We start from the raw sequence: 16,098 nt of genomic DNA on the forward strand, positions 1-16,098 counted from the left end.
TGTTTCAAACTGTTTATTACTGAATTAATTCATTGACTTACCAGAAAGTGTACAAGAAAAAAAAAAAGAAAGAAAGAAAAAAAAAAGAGACCAAGAAGGAGCTTAGCATGCATTTACCCATTTTCACAATACTAGCGGAGAGTCATGTTTATCCAAAGCTTTGTCTCGTGAGAGAAGAGCCTCCTCTCTCGTCAGCAATGAACGTGTTGAAAGCATGATCACTATCTACCACAGCACAGCACGATGAACGCTGCCACGTACGTGGTGGGATCTGATGGATGACTGGATGCAAGGATGGATGTATGAACCGATCCAACACTTCGATATAAAACATGATAAAGTGCTAAAACTTCTTTTGTCTATGTGTTAACTTTTTTTTTTTGTTTTACTTTCACACAAAATACACAAAAAGGAAAAAAAAACCCCAAAGAGATTTCGTTTAATTTCACATTGGATTGTCATGATAAACTAAAGCAGAATCCTTCGCGTTAGCCGACTGAGAAAGTAGTGCTTCGAAAAATACGTTAGCAGACAGTGAAGCTGTCTAAATAATAATAATAATAATAATGGGAAAAAAAAAAAGCTTTCACACATCCCCCCCCCAAAAAAAGGCATTAAAAACAAGAGGAACAGCATGAAAAGTGAACGCTTACACTGCGTCATGTGCGTCACCTGCTGGCAGATGATCTACGTCACCTAAGTAGAAACGTTTTCATTAGAATGGTTCACTATGAATAAACTATACAAAAGCTGTGAGAAGTCACTATGCAGCCCAGCTCACAATGAGGCTCCAACACTGCAAACCCCTCGAATTCCCCTCGACAGGGAACGACCCTCGATCCCCGTAAAACCCACCTGCGGCGGCGTTCGTTCCTATTCGTTTACAAAAATAGATCTGTTATGAGCTGTCACGACAGGTTGATGAGAGTCATGCGGATGATGACGATGGTTAAGTCTATGCAATATGCAGAGCTTTAAAGTGATAGTGGTGGGGAATCGTAACACCCTCCGTTCTACAGAGTGAAGAGTGCAATCAATCAGGAAAAAAAAAAAAAAACAAGAACAAAAACAACAACCAAGGACAGTATCTGCAGTGACTTGATCAGAGAGGGGTGTTCAGGCGGGCATGTAGGGGGGCGGAGGCTCCTTCGCTGGCATCGTCATGGCCATTTCGTAGGTGGGGAGGATGTACTGTAGAACACAACAACAACAACAACACGTTTGACTGAGTCGTTTCAGACTGTAACTCTAAAACAAACTGCAAGACATGCTGTTGTGTAACATGCAGGCGTTTATATTTACGTAAGGAATAAAAGATTGTTCTTGGAAAAGAATCAACAAGGTGGTGAGATAAAACTCCTCTTAAGAGTTCCTCTTAAAAACACAGCGATGAAGATACACGTACATTTCATCCGTGAGCGAAACAAGTTCCTGTTCTCACTTTCGTTATAGCAGCTATAAACAGTCGTTCCTTTCATCAGCCTGTCTTTTTCCCCCTACATCTTTTCAAGTTAATAAGACAAAAAAAAATTAAATTAAAAAAAAAGCAGCTCGTCATGTCACGGAGAAACCGGAACGCACAGACTCCTCCGACACTGGAGACTCCTTCCGTAAATGTTAAACGAATAAACTTTTCGGAAAATTGCACAGAAATGAACGGTCTTGCGTCTGTTCGTGTCGATCGTGCGATCTGTTACTACAGAAACGAACGCGTATTAATATAAACCTGTGACGTGCAGCTGCACTACTGTCAGAGCTGCTGTTACAGAAAGTTTGCGCGCCCGTGGGAGTCTACAGCTGGACACTGGGATTTGAACTTGCGATCCACTGCCAACAGGGCAGGACGCTTACACAGCTGTGCCACCTTTCACAATAAAAGCTGGCTTATAATAATAATAATAATAATGATAATAATACTACGTCCTAATATTCCTAAGATTTAACTCTGTATCCTATACACTGTGGGTCAAAAGTTTATGGACGCTCGACCGAAATATTCCTCATGTTAAAAACCGTTTGATCTGAAGGTGTGTGATTAAACGTGTGAAATCGGTGTCGTAGACAAAAATATAATCGCGCCGACGTATTCGTTTCTTTCATAAGAAAACTAACATTTTATGTACAAGATAATCTTTTTTTTTTTTTTTTTTTTTTTTTTTTAAAAAACAGACGACTCGGAAATAACTACTCGAAATATTCCGGAGTCGGTGTGAACTCCTTTAATACTGTTTAAAAAGCATCTCAGGGAAATTCCTCAAGAAATCGGGTGAGAAAACACCAAGAATACTTTGAAGATGATAAAATATTAAATTATTTTGGATTTTTTTTTATCACGACATAATTCCCATAGTACCATTTGTGTTACTCCAGAGTTTTAATGACTTTATTATTATTATTCTAAAAATAACAATAAAGAATGCGTGTGTCTGAACTTTTGACCGGTAATGTAAATTATACCAATGTATTTCTTCAATCTGATTAATCAGAAGGTATTGATTTTTTTTTTTTTACAACAGCAGCTACAAATCACAAGCTTATATTAAAGTGGCTGTTCCAACGTGTCACCGTTTCTATAGTAACAGCTCACGTGCAGGGACATGTTCGGCTGACATATGATCGTTGACGGGGCAAAGCTTCAAGAGAAAGTCAAGTCGCGACTATTTAAAGCTGGTAGAGCAGAAGTGGTAACAGGAAGTAGTTTCACGGATGTTCCACGGCATTCAAATGTTACTATAACCAGGATATAAAGTCCTTTCATTATACAGCTGTCGTATAAGAGGAATAAAACAGTCAGGACACATTTTTTTTGGGGGGGGGGGGGTGTTTAACAATAACACAATTTCAACATAGTCCACTGAGCATATACACGAGTGATGAACTTTTGAACTGTATATCTGATATTCAAATAGATGTGGAGTTAATGAGATATCGCATTGCTCAATAATTTTCATAGACCGAAACTATATATAATATAACTGCATGACCCTCTGTACAGTTTACTATGAGTGCCTACTGTGAGTGCCTTCACTACAGTAAAAAGGAACAGTGGGAGCTCGGGGGTTATGGTGCTACTGCCTGGAAGGTCACGAGTTCACTGGGTCTTTGTGCTCATTTCCGCTCATCTCTACGGCACTGACATGTACAGGTGTAAATATACCTGAGGTGGAGCCTCAAAAGCAGGATAAACAGCGATCTCTGGCATGTTTCTATTGTTGATGTACTTGTAGCAGTTCCACACGCAGTTGATCAAGTAAGCCTGTTTGAACAACAACAAAAATAATCGTATTAAAGGAGTACTTTCGACTCCTAATATATAAATCAAGCGCGTGTGTTTTGGCTCGGTTTAGAAAAATAAATGAAAATGTATTTAAATGACTGTTTCAGACTTGACGCAGAACACAAACCAATTCTAGCATTATGCATGTGATGTGTCTATGAAGACCACAACATGACTGCGAATCCCTTCCGACCCGAGCCTTTCCTCAGCTTCACTGATGACATGAGGTAAAAATACACAAGTCTCTATATCCCTTTCATCCCAGTTGAAATATATTCAATCACTGAATTAAACATGTTTGTTAATAACTCCGAGCATGTAAACCTATAGACCTCGACGCGCAATTACAGGGTTAATTATTTACCGCGCTTACAACCGGCGCACCAGTCCGTCATAGGATTATCTGATTTCCCATGTTAATATACACGGTGTTTATTATTAAAGGAGGTGTTACGATACCTTCAGGATGATGAGGAGAGCGAAGAAGATGAGCACGAAAAGCAGAAGGCAGCTGGAGTCCAGAGAAAGAAGATTGTCTTTGTACGGGAAGTCCGGCTGCGAAGGTGAGAGAGAGAGCGAGAGAGAGGGAGAGGGAACAGAAAAAAAAAAAGCGTGCATTTCTAAAATATTGCTCTCTCAACACCAAGGGACAGAGAGATGTACGACAAGGGGGGGGAATAAATAATAATAATAATAATAATAATAATAATAATAATAATACAGACCAGCTGATCCAGATAATCCTTGATCCTGGGCAGGTATGTGAGGGAGCTGATGGCCACCAAGCAGCTCAGTGCAAAGTCAAACAGCTGATAGCAGAAGAACGGGATGAGCCAGCCATCACGGTGCTGTGGGAGACCAAGCAAGACGTACACACACAGTTCGGTATAATCAGAACTATATTAACTGACGAATGTGTCAGAAATCTTTCAATCCCGATTTTAAACCCCGCCCCCATCCCCCGACTCAATTTTGCTACTCGAAGCGAGTCTAACGTGGAAAAGCTCGGGGTACTACAGGACGGCGCCTATCTACGTTATAAATGCATACGGTTAAGTTATTAAGTAGATGTAAAATAAAGGGCAAAGGGTCATCTATTACAGCCGTACAACTAAAAACCTCACGTACTAAGTAGTAAACGACAAGGACGTTATGCGCCCTTACACCGGGAACTACTGAAGAAAAGGTTAAAGAAAATCAAACCTGTTGTGGATGACAAGCGTGCAAGACTGCAACGAAATATTACACGGCCGTGTCAACTTAGACAGTTTCTGCAAAACCTTTACACGTGAATTAATGATGGGAAGAAACAAAGCTGATCACTTGCACGTGTTATGTGATAAATACTTTTGCATATATGCCAAGGTCCCCCCCCCCCACCCCGCATGATCACAAGTGGGTTATGCAAACTGTACTTATAACAGAATGTAAACAACATAACATGTTGTGCTGCGACAAATATTTACCTTCAAATAATATACAGTTCAAATAAGTAAATATAATTATTATGTTATGTATTATGATGAGACTAACTCAAGCTCACAGGAAGGCTACGGTGACGAAAATAACCGCTCTTTACGACCGCGGCGAGCAGAAAAGCATCTTAGAAAGTACTACGCGTTAAATCTCGAGGCGGACGGGATACATACAGCAGCGTAAGAGAACATGTACTTAAGCATAATCTGATGCTATATCGCTGTTTACGAGACGCTTTTCTGTTCACGACGTTTGTAAAGTTTGACGCGCTCCTGCTACGCGATTATCCGATTGGATAACCGCGTGAACGAGCAAGTGTACGATGCTACCCCCGTCCCAGGCTACCATTAGTTCCTGTTATATATAAAGCAAAGAAAAAATACATAAAGATAACATCCTACAGTAAGTTTCAGCACTGGAATGATGACTAACGGTAAAAGTACCCTGGTGCCAAAAGTCCCTAAGCTTTACTTCCAGATTTCAGTACCGAGACCACATCGTACTTTTAAAAAATAATAAAAAAAGACAAGTATTTTTGAACAGCGACTCTGTAGAACTCCTCGCAGCTGTAGTTTGCTCAGATGCACTCACGGTAATGGCTCCGTACACCATCATGGCGCTGATGGTGAGCATCAGGAGGGAGATGGCGAATCCCACGCAAGCATTTTCTAAACCGGAGGGCAGAAATAACAACCTTTCAGCCACGTTTTACAACCCGATTTAAAAAGCAAGCAATTCAAGGACAAACGACTGGAAAATATCCGTACCTGACATTCTGTCTGAGGCGAAGTAGTGCTCGATGACCTCGTACTGCAGGTCGACCGAGGGCACGTTCTCCGGATGAGTGACCGCCACCGTCAGCAGGATTCCCATCAACAGGTTCACAACCTGAGGGAGGAAAATCTAATGAACACACGGCTGGGAAGACCACGGTGGACGTCCATGATGTGCTCAAGTGATCTGTAAACGACGTATTAACTACAGGCACAAGATTAGGGCCTAACGTTACACAATAAGAGCTGTTTACACCAAAACAAAAACAAAGAAACTTGTTTGACTCTTGCTGCTTTCGAAATCCTGAACTGTAATGGTTTACATATAAACACTTTTTCTGGTGACATCCTTGAGCAGGTTTCTACTTAAATATTTAAGCCTGTGGTTAGATGGAAAAAAATAATAAAATAAAGCCTCGTTTAAAATTTATGTGGAAAAACTCATTAGATTGAAGGTCGTCGTTTTTTCCCCCCCCGAGTATTATCAACAATTCAGTTAAAGAGAAATTACATTCACACAACATTTTATCTTTATGGAAACATGTTCTGTTGCGAAAGTGGGCGGGGCAAACAATAGTGCAGACCACCCATTGGTCGAACAGGACGGCTCGAAAGGCAACTGCGCAGTTTTAAACGTTTCAGATTTCTCTTCGCAATCTTATTTTTTTCTTATCTTCTGTCTTCTATTTAGGGAAAAATGGCTCCCTGTTCACTTTTTCAACCCACACAGGAATTAACACCCTACCGAGTGCTCTCACGTAGACTGTCGAATGACTGGGTGTGGTACTCGAACCCCTCTGGATTTTCACTAAACGTCGTCCCTTGTGTATGGATGCGTGAGGTGCCTTTACAACAACAATCGCTGTGTGTCGTGTTTACAAGTCATGTGACGGGAAAGTGCGCAAGCACAAGCATGCACACGGGATACAGATCGAGTTTTGCTGTTCGCTAGAGATACTAACCACAGGTTTCATCATGCAGCTTTTTTGCTTTGGCGTCTTTCCTCTTTGGCAGTTAAATGAAACGCAGAGCACATTTGCGCTTCATCGTCTAACACCGGTCAGTCGTTTCACGTTACTCCTCGACAGTCGCCCTGAACCGCCGAGTTAAGCCGACTCTATGATTGTTAACGTTAGCGATGAACGAAAATCGTTCATCTGACTCCGAGTTTGACTCGGCTCGGACTGAAGAACGTATTCGACTTAATAAGAAACCAAAAAAAACAAAAACACGGACGACTTTGTACTCCCGACAACCTGACGTTTGTACTCCGAGTAGGGATGGTATCGTTACTCTTACCCACGCTGCTTATCAATCCGATACTATAACGGTATTCTTATCAATAGCCCTACACGATCATTTCTAAACAAGCACGGTTTATTATTATACGTTATATTATTTAAACGGCGTGAACAACGTTGATTCGGCACGACTTTAACGAGCAAAACGATGATCGGAGATGAACGCCGTTTCGATTATGCGATGATTATCCGTCATTGCATGCATACCTGAAGCAGATGGGGAACCAGACACGAGCGAGATAGGCAGTGGAAAAACTTTGTATTTCTCTGTCTGCACATTTTGAAACTTGCTTTGACAGACTGCCCGTGTTTCCGCCCGTACAAGCAAAAATCGTGTTGCACTTGTGGAAACGAGTGCTCTGTGCATCAACTCTAGTGAAGTGTAATCACACTACTCTCTGCCATCGTCACTCTGTGTGTTAAAGTGCACCTATTATGGATTTGAAACATGCCTAATTTTGTTGTAAAGGGCTCATACGATAGATTTAAACGCATCTGAGGTCAAAAAACGCTTTTACGTGCTCATAATTTAAACCGCAGCATTACCTTTTTCCCGCAGTATCACAAACGACTCGTTAAATGATCCGTTCTAAATGATTCGTTCTAAACTCCTCCTTTCAGAGAGCATACGTCCCAGTCTGTCGTGATTGGTCTACCGCTGTCAGCGAGCAGCCAATGAAGACCAGAGGCGGGGCTTTTTGCTACAAACCTACGTAGGTTAGTACAGGAAGTAAAGTCTGGAATCACCAATGACTCGTTTCAGCTGTTCAGGCCTACTGTTTCCCACCAAACTCATTTTAGTCTGGATTCACACGTTCACGGTTTTCTATGCAGACGTCGCAAATGTCTCGAAACCGCCCCCCCCCCCCCGGTCTGTCAAACGCTTCACAGCCATCACGCGGACTTCCTGTTTTGAAAGGAAATACACCAACACACTGAATCAAACCACAATATGCAAAAAAATTTATCCCCCCCTTTAATTATTAGAAATTTTACTATTTATAAAATAATAATAATAATAATAATTAATTAATTCAGGACAGAAAGTGTGTTTAGACAGACAATGATGGATATTAGATTTTATTTGAAATTGCTTGTCCTGATGTCCACATTTTGTTTTTTTATTTAATCATTCTAATAGATTTTGTGCCATATACATTGTTCTATTTTATGATTTAATATTACATTAGTTTTTATTTTATTGTTTACAAACAATCTAGGCTCAGAAAAATCTCTTTTCACTGTTTAATGATATTTAATTTTTAACCATGGTTGTGGAAGAAACACGTCTCAATAAGCTAATGTTAGTCAGATTTTTTTTTTTTTTTTTTTAAATGTTTAGCTATATAGAGTTAATAATAAAATAAATAATAATAAATATTTGCAGCGATGTGTTGATCCCGTCATCGGAAACTAGCAAGTTAGCAAAGCAAGCTTAGGCCTCTGTTAAAGCTAAAGCAGCGGCGAGTTTAACTACAACGCTAAGACCATGATACCATGGTAACGTCAAAAATAATGTCGTTAATTAACTCACAATGAGCTGAAACGAGCCATTTGTTGTTTAGTTTAAATCTCCGTGGCAGTGAAATACCGTTAAACCTAACGCCTAGGAAAAGCTACGCCTCTCGAGCGTGAAAAAAAAAAACACCACAGATTAGCAAAGCGCTAACAAACGTACCATGTACCAAGTGCCGAGAATAATCGTCCCCGTCCTGACATGGCAGCATCCACAACATCTTGTTCTGTAAAGTCTATCGCGACTTGGTTTAAAATGCATGTTGGTGCTCAGATTGTGAAGAAACATCAAGAAAAAAAAATAAATCCTCCGCTGTAAACAGCACCACTACAACAACAACAACCGCCGCCTCTGCTTCTCTCTCTCTCTCTCTCTCTCATCCACTCACTCCTATTCTCACAAATCCCGCCCCCATTTCATTATCATTGGCTGAAAGCGTTCCAATTTTGCACTGCGATTGGTCAAAATCAGGCGTGAGGTGAAACATTCCAGCCAATCGGAGGAAAGACTATGAATGCGGACTGGGGATAAGAATAAATAAAGTCTCCGCCCACCTGACTTTATGGAAAGAAATCGGGGCGTGGTCAGGGAATACAGGAGCTCTGCGTTTGTTCTAGGAGAAAAGAGGAATTCAGTGAAGACTTAGTTTCCTAGAAAGTGTGGAAAATAAACAAACCGGGAGTGCCGTGCTTATAAACACACACACACACACACAGAGCCTATATAACATTCTGGAGAGACTGTTATCTGGTAAAACCAGTTATATAGGAAATTAAAATAAATTAGGTAATATAAAAGACATTCTTTCTGAAATTCTGTATTTATTTGTTTGTTTGTTTGTTTCTAGAAACATTTGTATTCCATCTATCCATCCATCTTCTATACCGCTTATCCTACAGGGTCACGGGGAACCTGGAGTCTATCCCAGGGAGCATGGGGCACAAGGCGGGGTACACCCTGGACAGGGTGCCAATCCATCGCAGGGCACACTCACACACACATTCATACACTTTGGACATGTCAATCATGCATGTCTTTGGACTGCGGAAGGAAACCAGAGTACTCGGAGGAAACCCCCGCAGCACGGGGAGAACTCTGCACACACAACGCTGGAGGTGTGAGGCGAATGTGTTAACTGCTAATCCACCGTGCGCCCCAGTTATATTTATTTCTATAAAATCATATGTATTATTCCTTTCCAGGTCGTATCTCAAGGTCTGTTATTTATATTTATATTACATTGTCTATGTGATAACAAGAGCTTTCCTGTTTTTCATGTACAGGGGCAACAGTCAACACAGTGATGAAGCATGATCCTCTAACAGAGTTCTCTTAAAGGGGCAGATTATCATTTCTGAACGTGTTTCTAGACCTGTGCTAATGACAAAATTGTAATAAAAAAAAAAAAAACACTTTAGATGATGTGTGAGTAGCAATTTTGTCATGCAAAGGAACTGCCTAGTTTCTCCTTCTCAGGCTTTTGGCTATTTTTTTTGGTTATTATTTATCCAGCCAGGAAATTAATTTCGTCCAAAGTCTGAACAGAGCTGCGTAAACTCAGACGCTTTTCCCCTACAAGTCAAATCAGACGTAGTTTTAAGGTCGATAAACTTTTCATTTCTTGAAGTTAAAAATACGATTAATAAAAACGCAGATTGTCGTCTTAGAGAACCCAGAAAGTGTCAAAAAAAAAAACCTACAAAAAAGCGACAGCTTTACCTCTGGACGTTACAAAGCACCGACACTGGAGACTCCTTCCATAAATGTTAAAGAAAACTTCACCTCATTAATGACTGCACCCGATTTGTAAAATCTGTTTATTATTGGGTTCACGTTATGCGGCGCGTCCACACAAGTCATTGTGCTGTTACTATAGAAACGATAACATATTAGAACAGTGATGTAAACCTGCGACGTGCAGCTTCGCCACTGTCAGAGCTGCCGTTATAGGAAATGAATCAACACCTTCTGACCTTCTGACCAATCAGATTCTACACGTATCATTGTTCTTCGTTAAAGTTTGAATCATTTTGTAAAATGCTACGAGCAATATGAAAAATCCTTTTTCAATTTTCTTTCAAAAGTGAAATATTTGAGCTTAACTTATTAAAAACTTATTATTATTATTTCAGCCTGTGACAGTGTAATGCGCAGTTAATGCCTCTGTCGACTAAAACTTTTATAACAGTTCCTGAACAGAAAAGAAAAGTGACCTAAAGAGCTAAAGTGCGTCCTTGTAGAACGGCAATGCTCAGCAATATCTTATCTGGCTCCTTATATAGATAGACTATAAATTGGTCGCCCACAGATCTGCAGTCGCCTATGTTTAATGAATCCATCGATCAGCATGAAGCTCGAGCTCCTGCTGCTGTTTGCTGTTTTGCTCTGTGTGGACGGCGTGCCGTTGTCCAGCACGGGGAGGAAGAAACATAACAAGCTGCTACTAATATCGTTCGATGGTTTCAGATGGAACTATGATGAAGATGTTCATACGCCGAATATGGACCTGTTGGTACGAGAGGGAGTGAAGGCGAAATACATCACACCACCGATGATCACCATGACTTCTCCGTCACACTTCACCACTATAACCGGTAAGAAAACTTTTCTTTTTTTTTTAAAATGTGAAGTGTAAATGTTACGTGTAAATCATTACATTCATGTGGCTTTCCTTTAACGGTTATAAAGACTGTTAGGGAGCAAGAATCAGCCCGGGAATTAGCTTTAAAATCTCGTAATATGTCCAAAATGAAAGTGCATCTACTAGTATTATGACAAATAATGATATATAAATAAAATATAGCCATAAACAAAGTGTTGCTTGGAAACCTGATACAAAAAAAAAATGGCGAAAATGATGATAAAACCAAACTATAATATAACTAGCTCATTTTTGTATACTCCACAATCAATTTCTTTTTGATAGCCTCAGATTCCTGTTCTTGGCTGATAGGAGAGGAACATGATGTGGTTTTCTGCTGTTGTAGCCCGTCCTCCACAAGGTTCAACGTTTTGTGCGTGCCGGGACGCTTTTCTGCTCAGCACGTTTGTAAAGAGTGATTATTTGAATAGATTTGGCGTGTGTGCAATTAAAGTGTCATACGATCTCAATATGAATGCACCTGACTGAGGAGCTATCAAAAGTCTAGGACAAAGTTCTGGAAAATTATGATTAACATTAACACTAGGTATTTTTTTTTTAAAATCCCACACTTTAAACGTCCTACAGAGTGACATTAAACCCATCATTAAAAAATAAAAAGCTTTCTGGCACAACCATGACTATAACCTAGAGGACGCCGTGCACCACAAGTCAGTATCCGGTTGAGGAAGGGATAAGTGAGAACACTGGGGGTGAATATTTATGCAATCACAAGTTTGACGTTTTTTTGTTTTTTTTTTGATCCTAGTTCAATATTATGGGCTATTTTGTGTAGATTCATGGGGTGGGGGTGAATACTTATGTGCGATACAATACCTAATATTAAACTTCAGGGGTTAGACTTATATTTCAGAATTCCTAATCGGTTTTACTGTACACACGATTTATGCACGATTTACTCTATAAAATAATTAAACAATAACCAGGGATTGGATAGCATGGAATTGCGGTGCTTGCTGATAAAGGTGGCGATTATCTTTGCACTCCAGTTTATATGTAAAATAACAATAAAATCCTAAAACTAATAGCAATATAATAAAATAAAAAGGTTATCCACGTTACCAGACATGTGCGATTAAAGCCAGCACAAGCTCGCCCTCGTCCTGATAAGATTTTTTTAAAACTGAGTACGTAGTCAACATCCTAATCAGAGCAATGAAAAGATGCTATCACTGGTTACTAATCACTGGTTCTGTGCTGAGTACTTTCACACTATCTCTAGCTATAGACTTGCTATAGCTGCATGTTCAAGGTCATGAGGTTCCTGATTAAAGCTACGAAGTCTAAAGCTATTCAAAGCCTATATAGTTCTTATCTTTGTTTGCTAACGTTCATGTTTAGCATCGTTTAATCATTTAGTACTATTACAGACCATGAAATAATCTTTACTCTAATTGATCCCTAACTGCACTATGATTATTTGTTATCCCCATAAAGTAAGGAATAAGGAACACTCAGTGTCATGCTTTTATAGGCAAATAATCAGTGAGTGAACAGAGAGTCATACTTTTTATCAGTTTATACGTATTTCATGTTGTGGAACATCCTCAAAACTTATCATTTACTCTACGGCTATAAACGTTCGTCCGCTCACTAGGTCTTCTGAATTTGTGAATTATCTCCGCATGCTTGCGCGTTCCCATGAACTCCAGTGTCATTACAGTCAACACTTTCCTATTTATACAGGGAGATGGATAGAGGATCACGGCGTTGTCCATAACATGATGTTTAATTCCACAACTCTGTTGAAGTTAACTCATAAAAACACGCTGAAACGATCTGTGTGGTGGGACAACGGGGCTTTGCCTTTATGGATAACAGCTCAGAATCAGGTGAGCAATCATCCATCCAGCCAACCGTCCATACATCCATCCATTTTCCATACCGCTTATCCTACACAGGGTCGCGTGGAGCCTGGAGCCTATCCCAGGAAACTCAGGGCACAAGGAGGAGGGGCAAACCCATCGAAGGGCACAATCGCACACACGCACACACGCGCACACACACACACACACACACACACACACTAAAGACAAAAGTGAAACTCCAATCAGCCTACTATGCATGTCTTTGGACTGGGGAGGAAACCGGAGTACCCAGAGAAAACCCCCAAAGCTCAGGGAGATTATGCAAAAGGAGGCGTAATTCTAACCCCGACCCTGGAGACGCCACCGTGCCCCCCAGTGAGCAATCATTTAATGCCAAATTGGTTGTTTAAAAAAAAAAATATATATATATATATATATATATAATCTATTTTTTTTAATCATGAGCAGGAAGTCAGAGTTTTTACGATGACCATCTCTGTCTCCAGCCTTTTTTTTAAAATAACTATTCATATCCTAATATACAGTACTTTATACTTATATTTTTTTTACTACTTATAATAATGACATGTGACCTCTGAGAAACCTAACACGTACATTTATGTGACGTATTCATTTTTTTCCCCCTACAAACTGTTGCACTAATCTGTACTTGGAATTTTGACAGGGGCTGAAGACGGCGTCTTATTTCTATCCCGGAGGTGGAGTGAATTACAGCGGGCAGGCTGTGGACAGGTCCCTGGTGGAGGCGGAAGGTCACCCCGATGCTAACGAGACCGAGTGGCGGTTGAAGATCGATATCGTTCTGGGATGGTTCACCAAGGAGAATTTCGACTTTGTTACCCTTTACTACGGAGAACCGGACAACGTGGGCCACAAGGTAGGACCAGAGACCGAAGAGAGAAAGAAGATCATTGAGCAGATCGACCGCCTCATAGGCTACCTGAGAGAGTCGATCCAGAAGAACAATTTAGCCGATCAACTCAATGTCATCATCACCTCGGATCACGGCATGACCACCGTTAAGAAAAGCCCAGCGGTGAAAGAAATAAAGCTGTCAGAGTACATGAATTTTACACAGCTGACCCACTTCGACATACTGGACTATGGAGGTTTTGGTATGATAAGACCCAAGGTTGGGAAGGTGCAGGAGGTTTATGACAAGCTGAAGAACGCACATCCAAACCTTACTGTTTACAAGAAGGAGGAGATTCCCGAAAACTTCCACATCGCAAAAAACAGCCGAATTCAAGATCTTGTCCTTATTGGAGATTTAGGTTTCAACTTGAACTCGGTAAGCTGTGTGAGCCCTTACATTAAATTCTGCATGGCAAAAAAAAACAACACACAAAACAATATCAACTGAAAACGTCTTCAATAATGCCAATAAATTATATATACAATAAAATATGTTATCCACTTTATGAATGATTAGCGTGTCAGTAGAAAAGACAACGGAAATAAAGAAATATTTGAATATAAGAAATGAAACACCTGAGGGAGTGCTGTTATAGGAAAATAATCAACAACAGGAAGAGTGTGATGCAGTCCTGACGTGTTTTATTCCTCTTATACCACTATGTGTTAACAAAGAATTTTTTTATTGATTAAAGAATAATGTCATACTTTTTTTTATCCATTTATAGTTACATTTAATATTGCGGAACAATGATGGGGCGGTGTGATGTGGCCCAACATTGACTGTTGTCCTAAAACGGCGCATCCTGAAGTGTTTTATTCCTTTTACACCACAGCAATGTGCCAATGATTGTTTTATTTTGTTTTTTTTTGTTGTTTTTTTTTTAGTATGACATAATATTTTTTATCCGTTTATAGTTACATTAAATTGTGGAAGGTTTTCAAAACGAGTTATAAATATTTGTTTACCTCTTTTTTTTATTTTTTTTAAAATTTTTTTACACTTGACAATGTTTAAGAACATTTTTACATTTTGAATATATTTATTATTAGACTCCGGTTAATGATAAACATGTCTGAGCTGTTACTATAGAAACGATAACATGTTAGAATATATAAGCCTGTGATTTGCTCAGTATAGTCGTTATTTCGGGTTTGCTCGGCAGAATTTCTTTACATGTACCTGAGATATCTGCACGTTGTTGCATTATATAGATGAATATGTCTCTTTCAATAGAACAAGAATAAAATTCCTAATCTGTTATTATCTCATAATTATTAAATAAATTTGCCAAGGTCCACTTACAGAGATATATTTTTGAAATAAAAGTGTTTACCTTCAGTAGAGAAAATGTAATATCATGCTCGATTTCTTAAAATGTTCTGCAGAGAATCATTCTTTACGTGAACAAAGGAGACCACGGCTTCAGCAATCAAGAAATGGACATGAAGACAATATTCCGAGCGTTTGGACCTGACTTCAGGAAAAATTTCCTAGCCGAGCCGTTTGACAGCGTCAGCATTTACCCACTAATGTGCAAGTTGCTGGGTGTAGATCCAGCTCCAAACAACGGCAGTCTCAGCGACACTCAAGCCATGCTCGTGGAGAACTCTGATCCTGGTAAGATGGGATTTGTTGGCTTGTTGTAAGGTACCAGGGTGCAGCGAGGTCCGCCTGCAGGTCACAGACCACTCATACATACTAAAGAGAGCAGTTCTGAGTGAAATGTGCTGTATCTGTCCTAATGCCTCAGTAGAACGACTTCATCTTCATGTCCATTTGAAAGGCACAGATAAAAACAATGCACGTCTTTGAACCTGTTAACCTTCTGCATGTTAAATCTTGCACTTCTATTTTCCTTAAAGTTATATTAAGAGAAGATAACACTGATAAGATAACATATTTGAACAAGTAATACACCGCAGCATTTCAAAGTGAAATGTATTTATCTAGTAGCCTTGCATGAGAAACTAAGTCTTTGTTTTCTTTGTGTGCTTCAGGTGGACACGCCGGGAGAATCCGGACTTCTGTCAGTCTTGTAGTCATCATGATGTTCATCTTGCGCCTCCTTTGAACTGCAGAGATCTATTAGTTAAACTGACTGTTAAAATTGAATAAGCTTGTTTTTTTTTTTTTTTTAAATAAATAATAATGATAATAAAAAAATTAAGAATCGATAATAAAGGTAAATGCTAGACAGAGACTAATAGTAATTCATTTTAAACTTGTTTTAAAAGTATTATGTTTTTAATCACACAGAATTGTTACTGATACTAATCAAAAAGTACAATAAGATACACCGGAGCCGTATCTCCTTGCAGTTCTTGTGCAGGGTTGAGTGTGGTCAG

The 16,098-nt window shown here is 39.6% G+C and overlaps 2 protein-coding genes across 5 annotated transcripts; one reads left to right on the forward strand and one right to left on the reverse strand.

Annotated features, from left to right (window-relative positions):
• Window positions 1-10,185, reverse strand: laptm4a (lysosomal protein transmembrane 4 alpha). 2 transcript variants are annotated; one of them, XM_053614669.1, is made up of 7 exons: window positions 10,063-10,185; window positions 5,521-5,641; window positions 5,345-5,421; window positions 4,003-4,125; window positions 3,737-3,832; window positions 3,158-3,256; window positions 1-1,191 (listed from the first exon to the last, which is right to left on the reverse strand). In XM_053614669.1, exons 2-7 carry the CDS (start codon window positions 5,624-5,626, stop codon window positions 1,117-1,119), a joined length of 576 nt encoding a protein of 191 aa, XP_053470644.1. In that variant the 5' UTR covers window positions 5,627-5,641; window positions 10,063-10,185; the 3' UTR covers window positions 1-1,116. The 2 variants fall into 2 exon arrangements, with proteins under 2 accessions (XP_053470644.1, XP_053470643.1); XM_053614668.1 differs by lacking the exon at window positions 10,063-10,185 and adding an exon at window positions 8,506-8,749.
• zgc:153896 (uncharacterized protein LOC569930 homolog) lies at window positions 8,843-15,947 on the forward strand. 3 transcript variants are annotated; one of them, XM_053614661.1, is made up of 7 exons: window positions 8,843-9,129; window positions 9,243-9,558; window positions 10,810-10,937; window positions 12,692-12,837; window positions 13,499-14,125; window positions 15,139-15,370; window positions 15,751-15,947. In XM_053614661.1, the coding sequence occupies exons 2-7, from the start codon at window positions 9,527-9,529 to the stop codon at window positions 15,822-15,824; spliced, it is 1,239 nt and encodes a 412-aa protein (XP_053470636.1). In that variant the 5' UTR covers window positions 8,843-9,129; window positions 9,243-9,526; the 3' UTR covers window positions 15,825-15,947. The 3 variants fall into 3 exon arrangements, with proteins under 3 accessions (XP_053470636.1, XP_053470637.1, XP_053470635.1); XM_053614662.1 differs by lacking the exons at window positions 8,843-9,129; window positions 9,243-9,558 and adding an exon at window positions 10,309-10,340; XM_053614660.1 differs by lacking the exons at window positions 8,843-9,129; window positions 9,243-9,558 and having other exon boundaries at window positions 10,353-10,937.
• Window positions 15,948-16,098: the final 151 nt, after the last annotated feature.

Source organism: Ictalurus furcatus, chromosome 25 (genome assembly GCF_023375685.1).
Source record: "Ictalurus furcatus strain D&B chromosome 25, Billie_1.0, whole genome shotgun sequence".
Classification (NCBI taxonomy): Eukaryota; Metazoa; Chordata; class Actinopteri; order Siluriformes; family Ictaluridae; genus Ictalurus; species Ictalurus furcatus.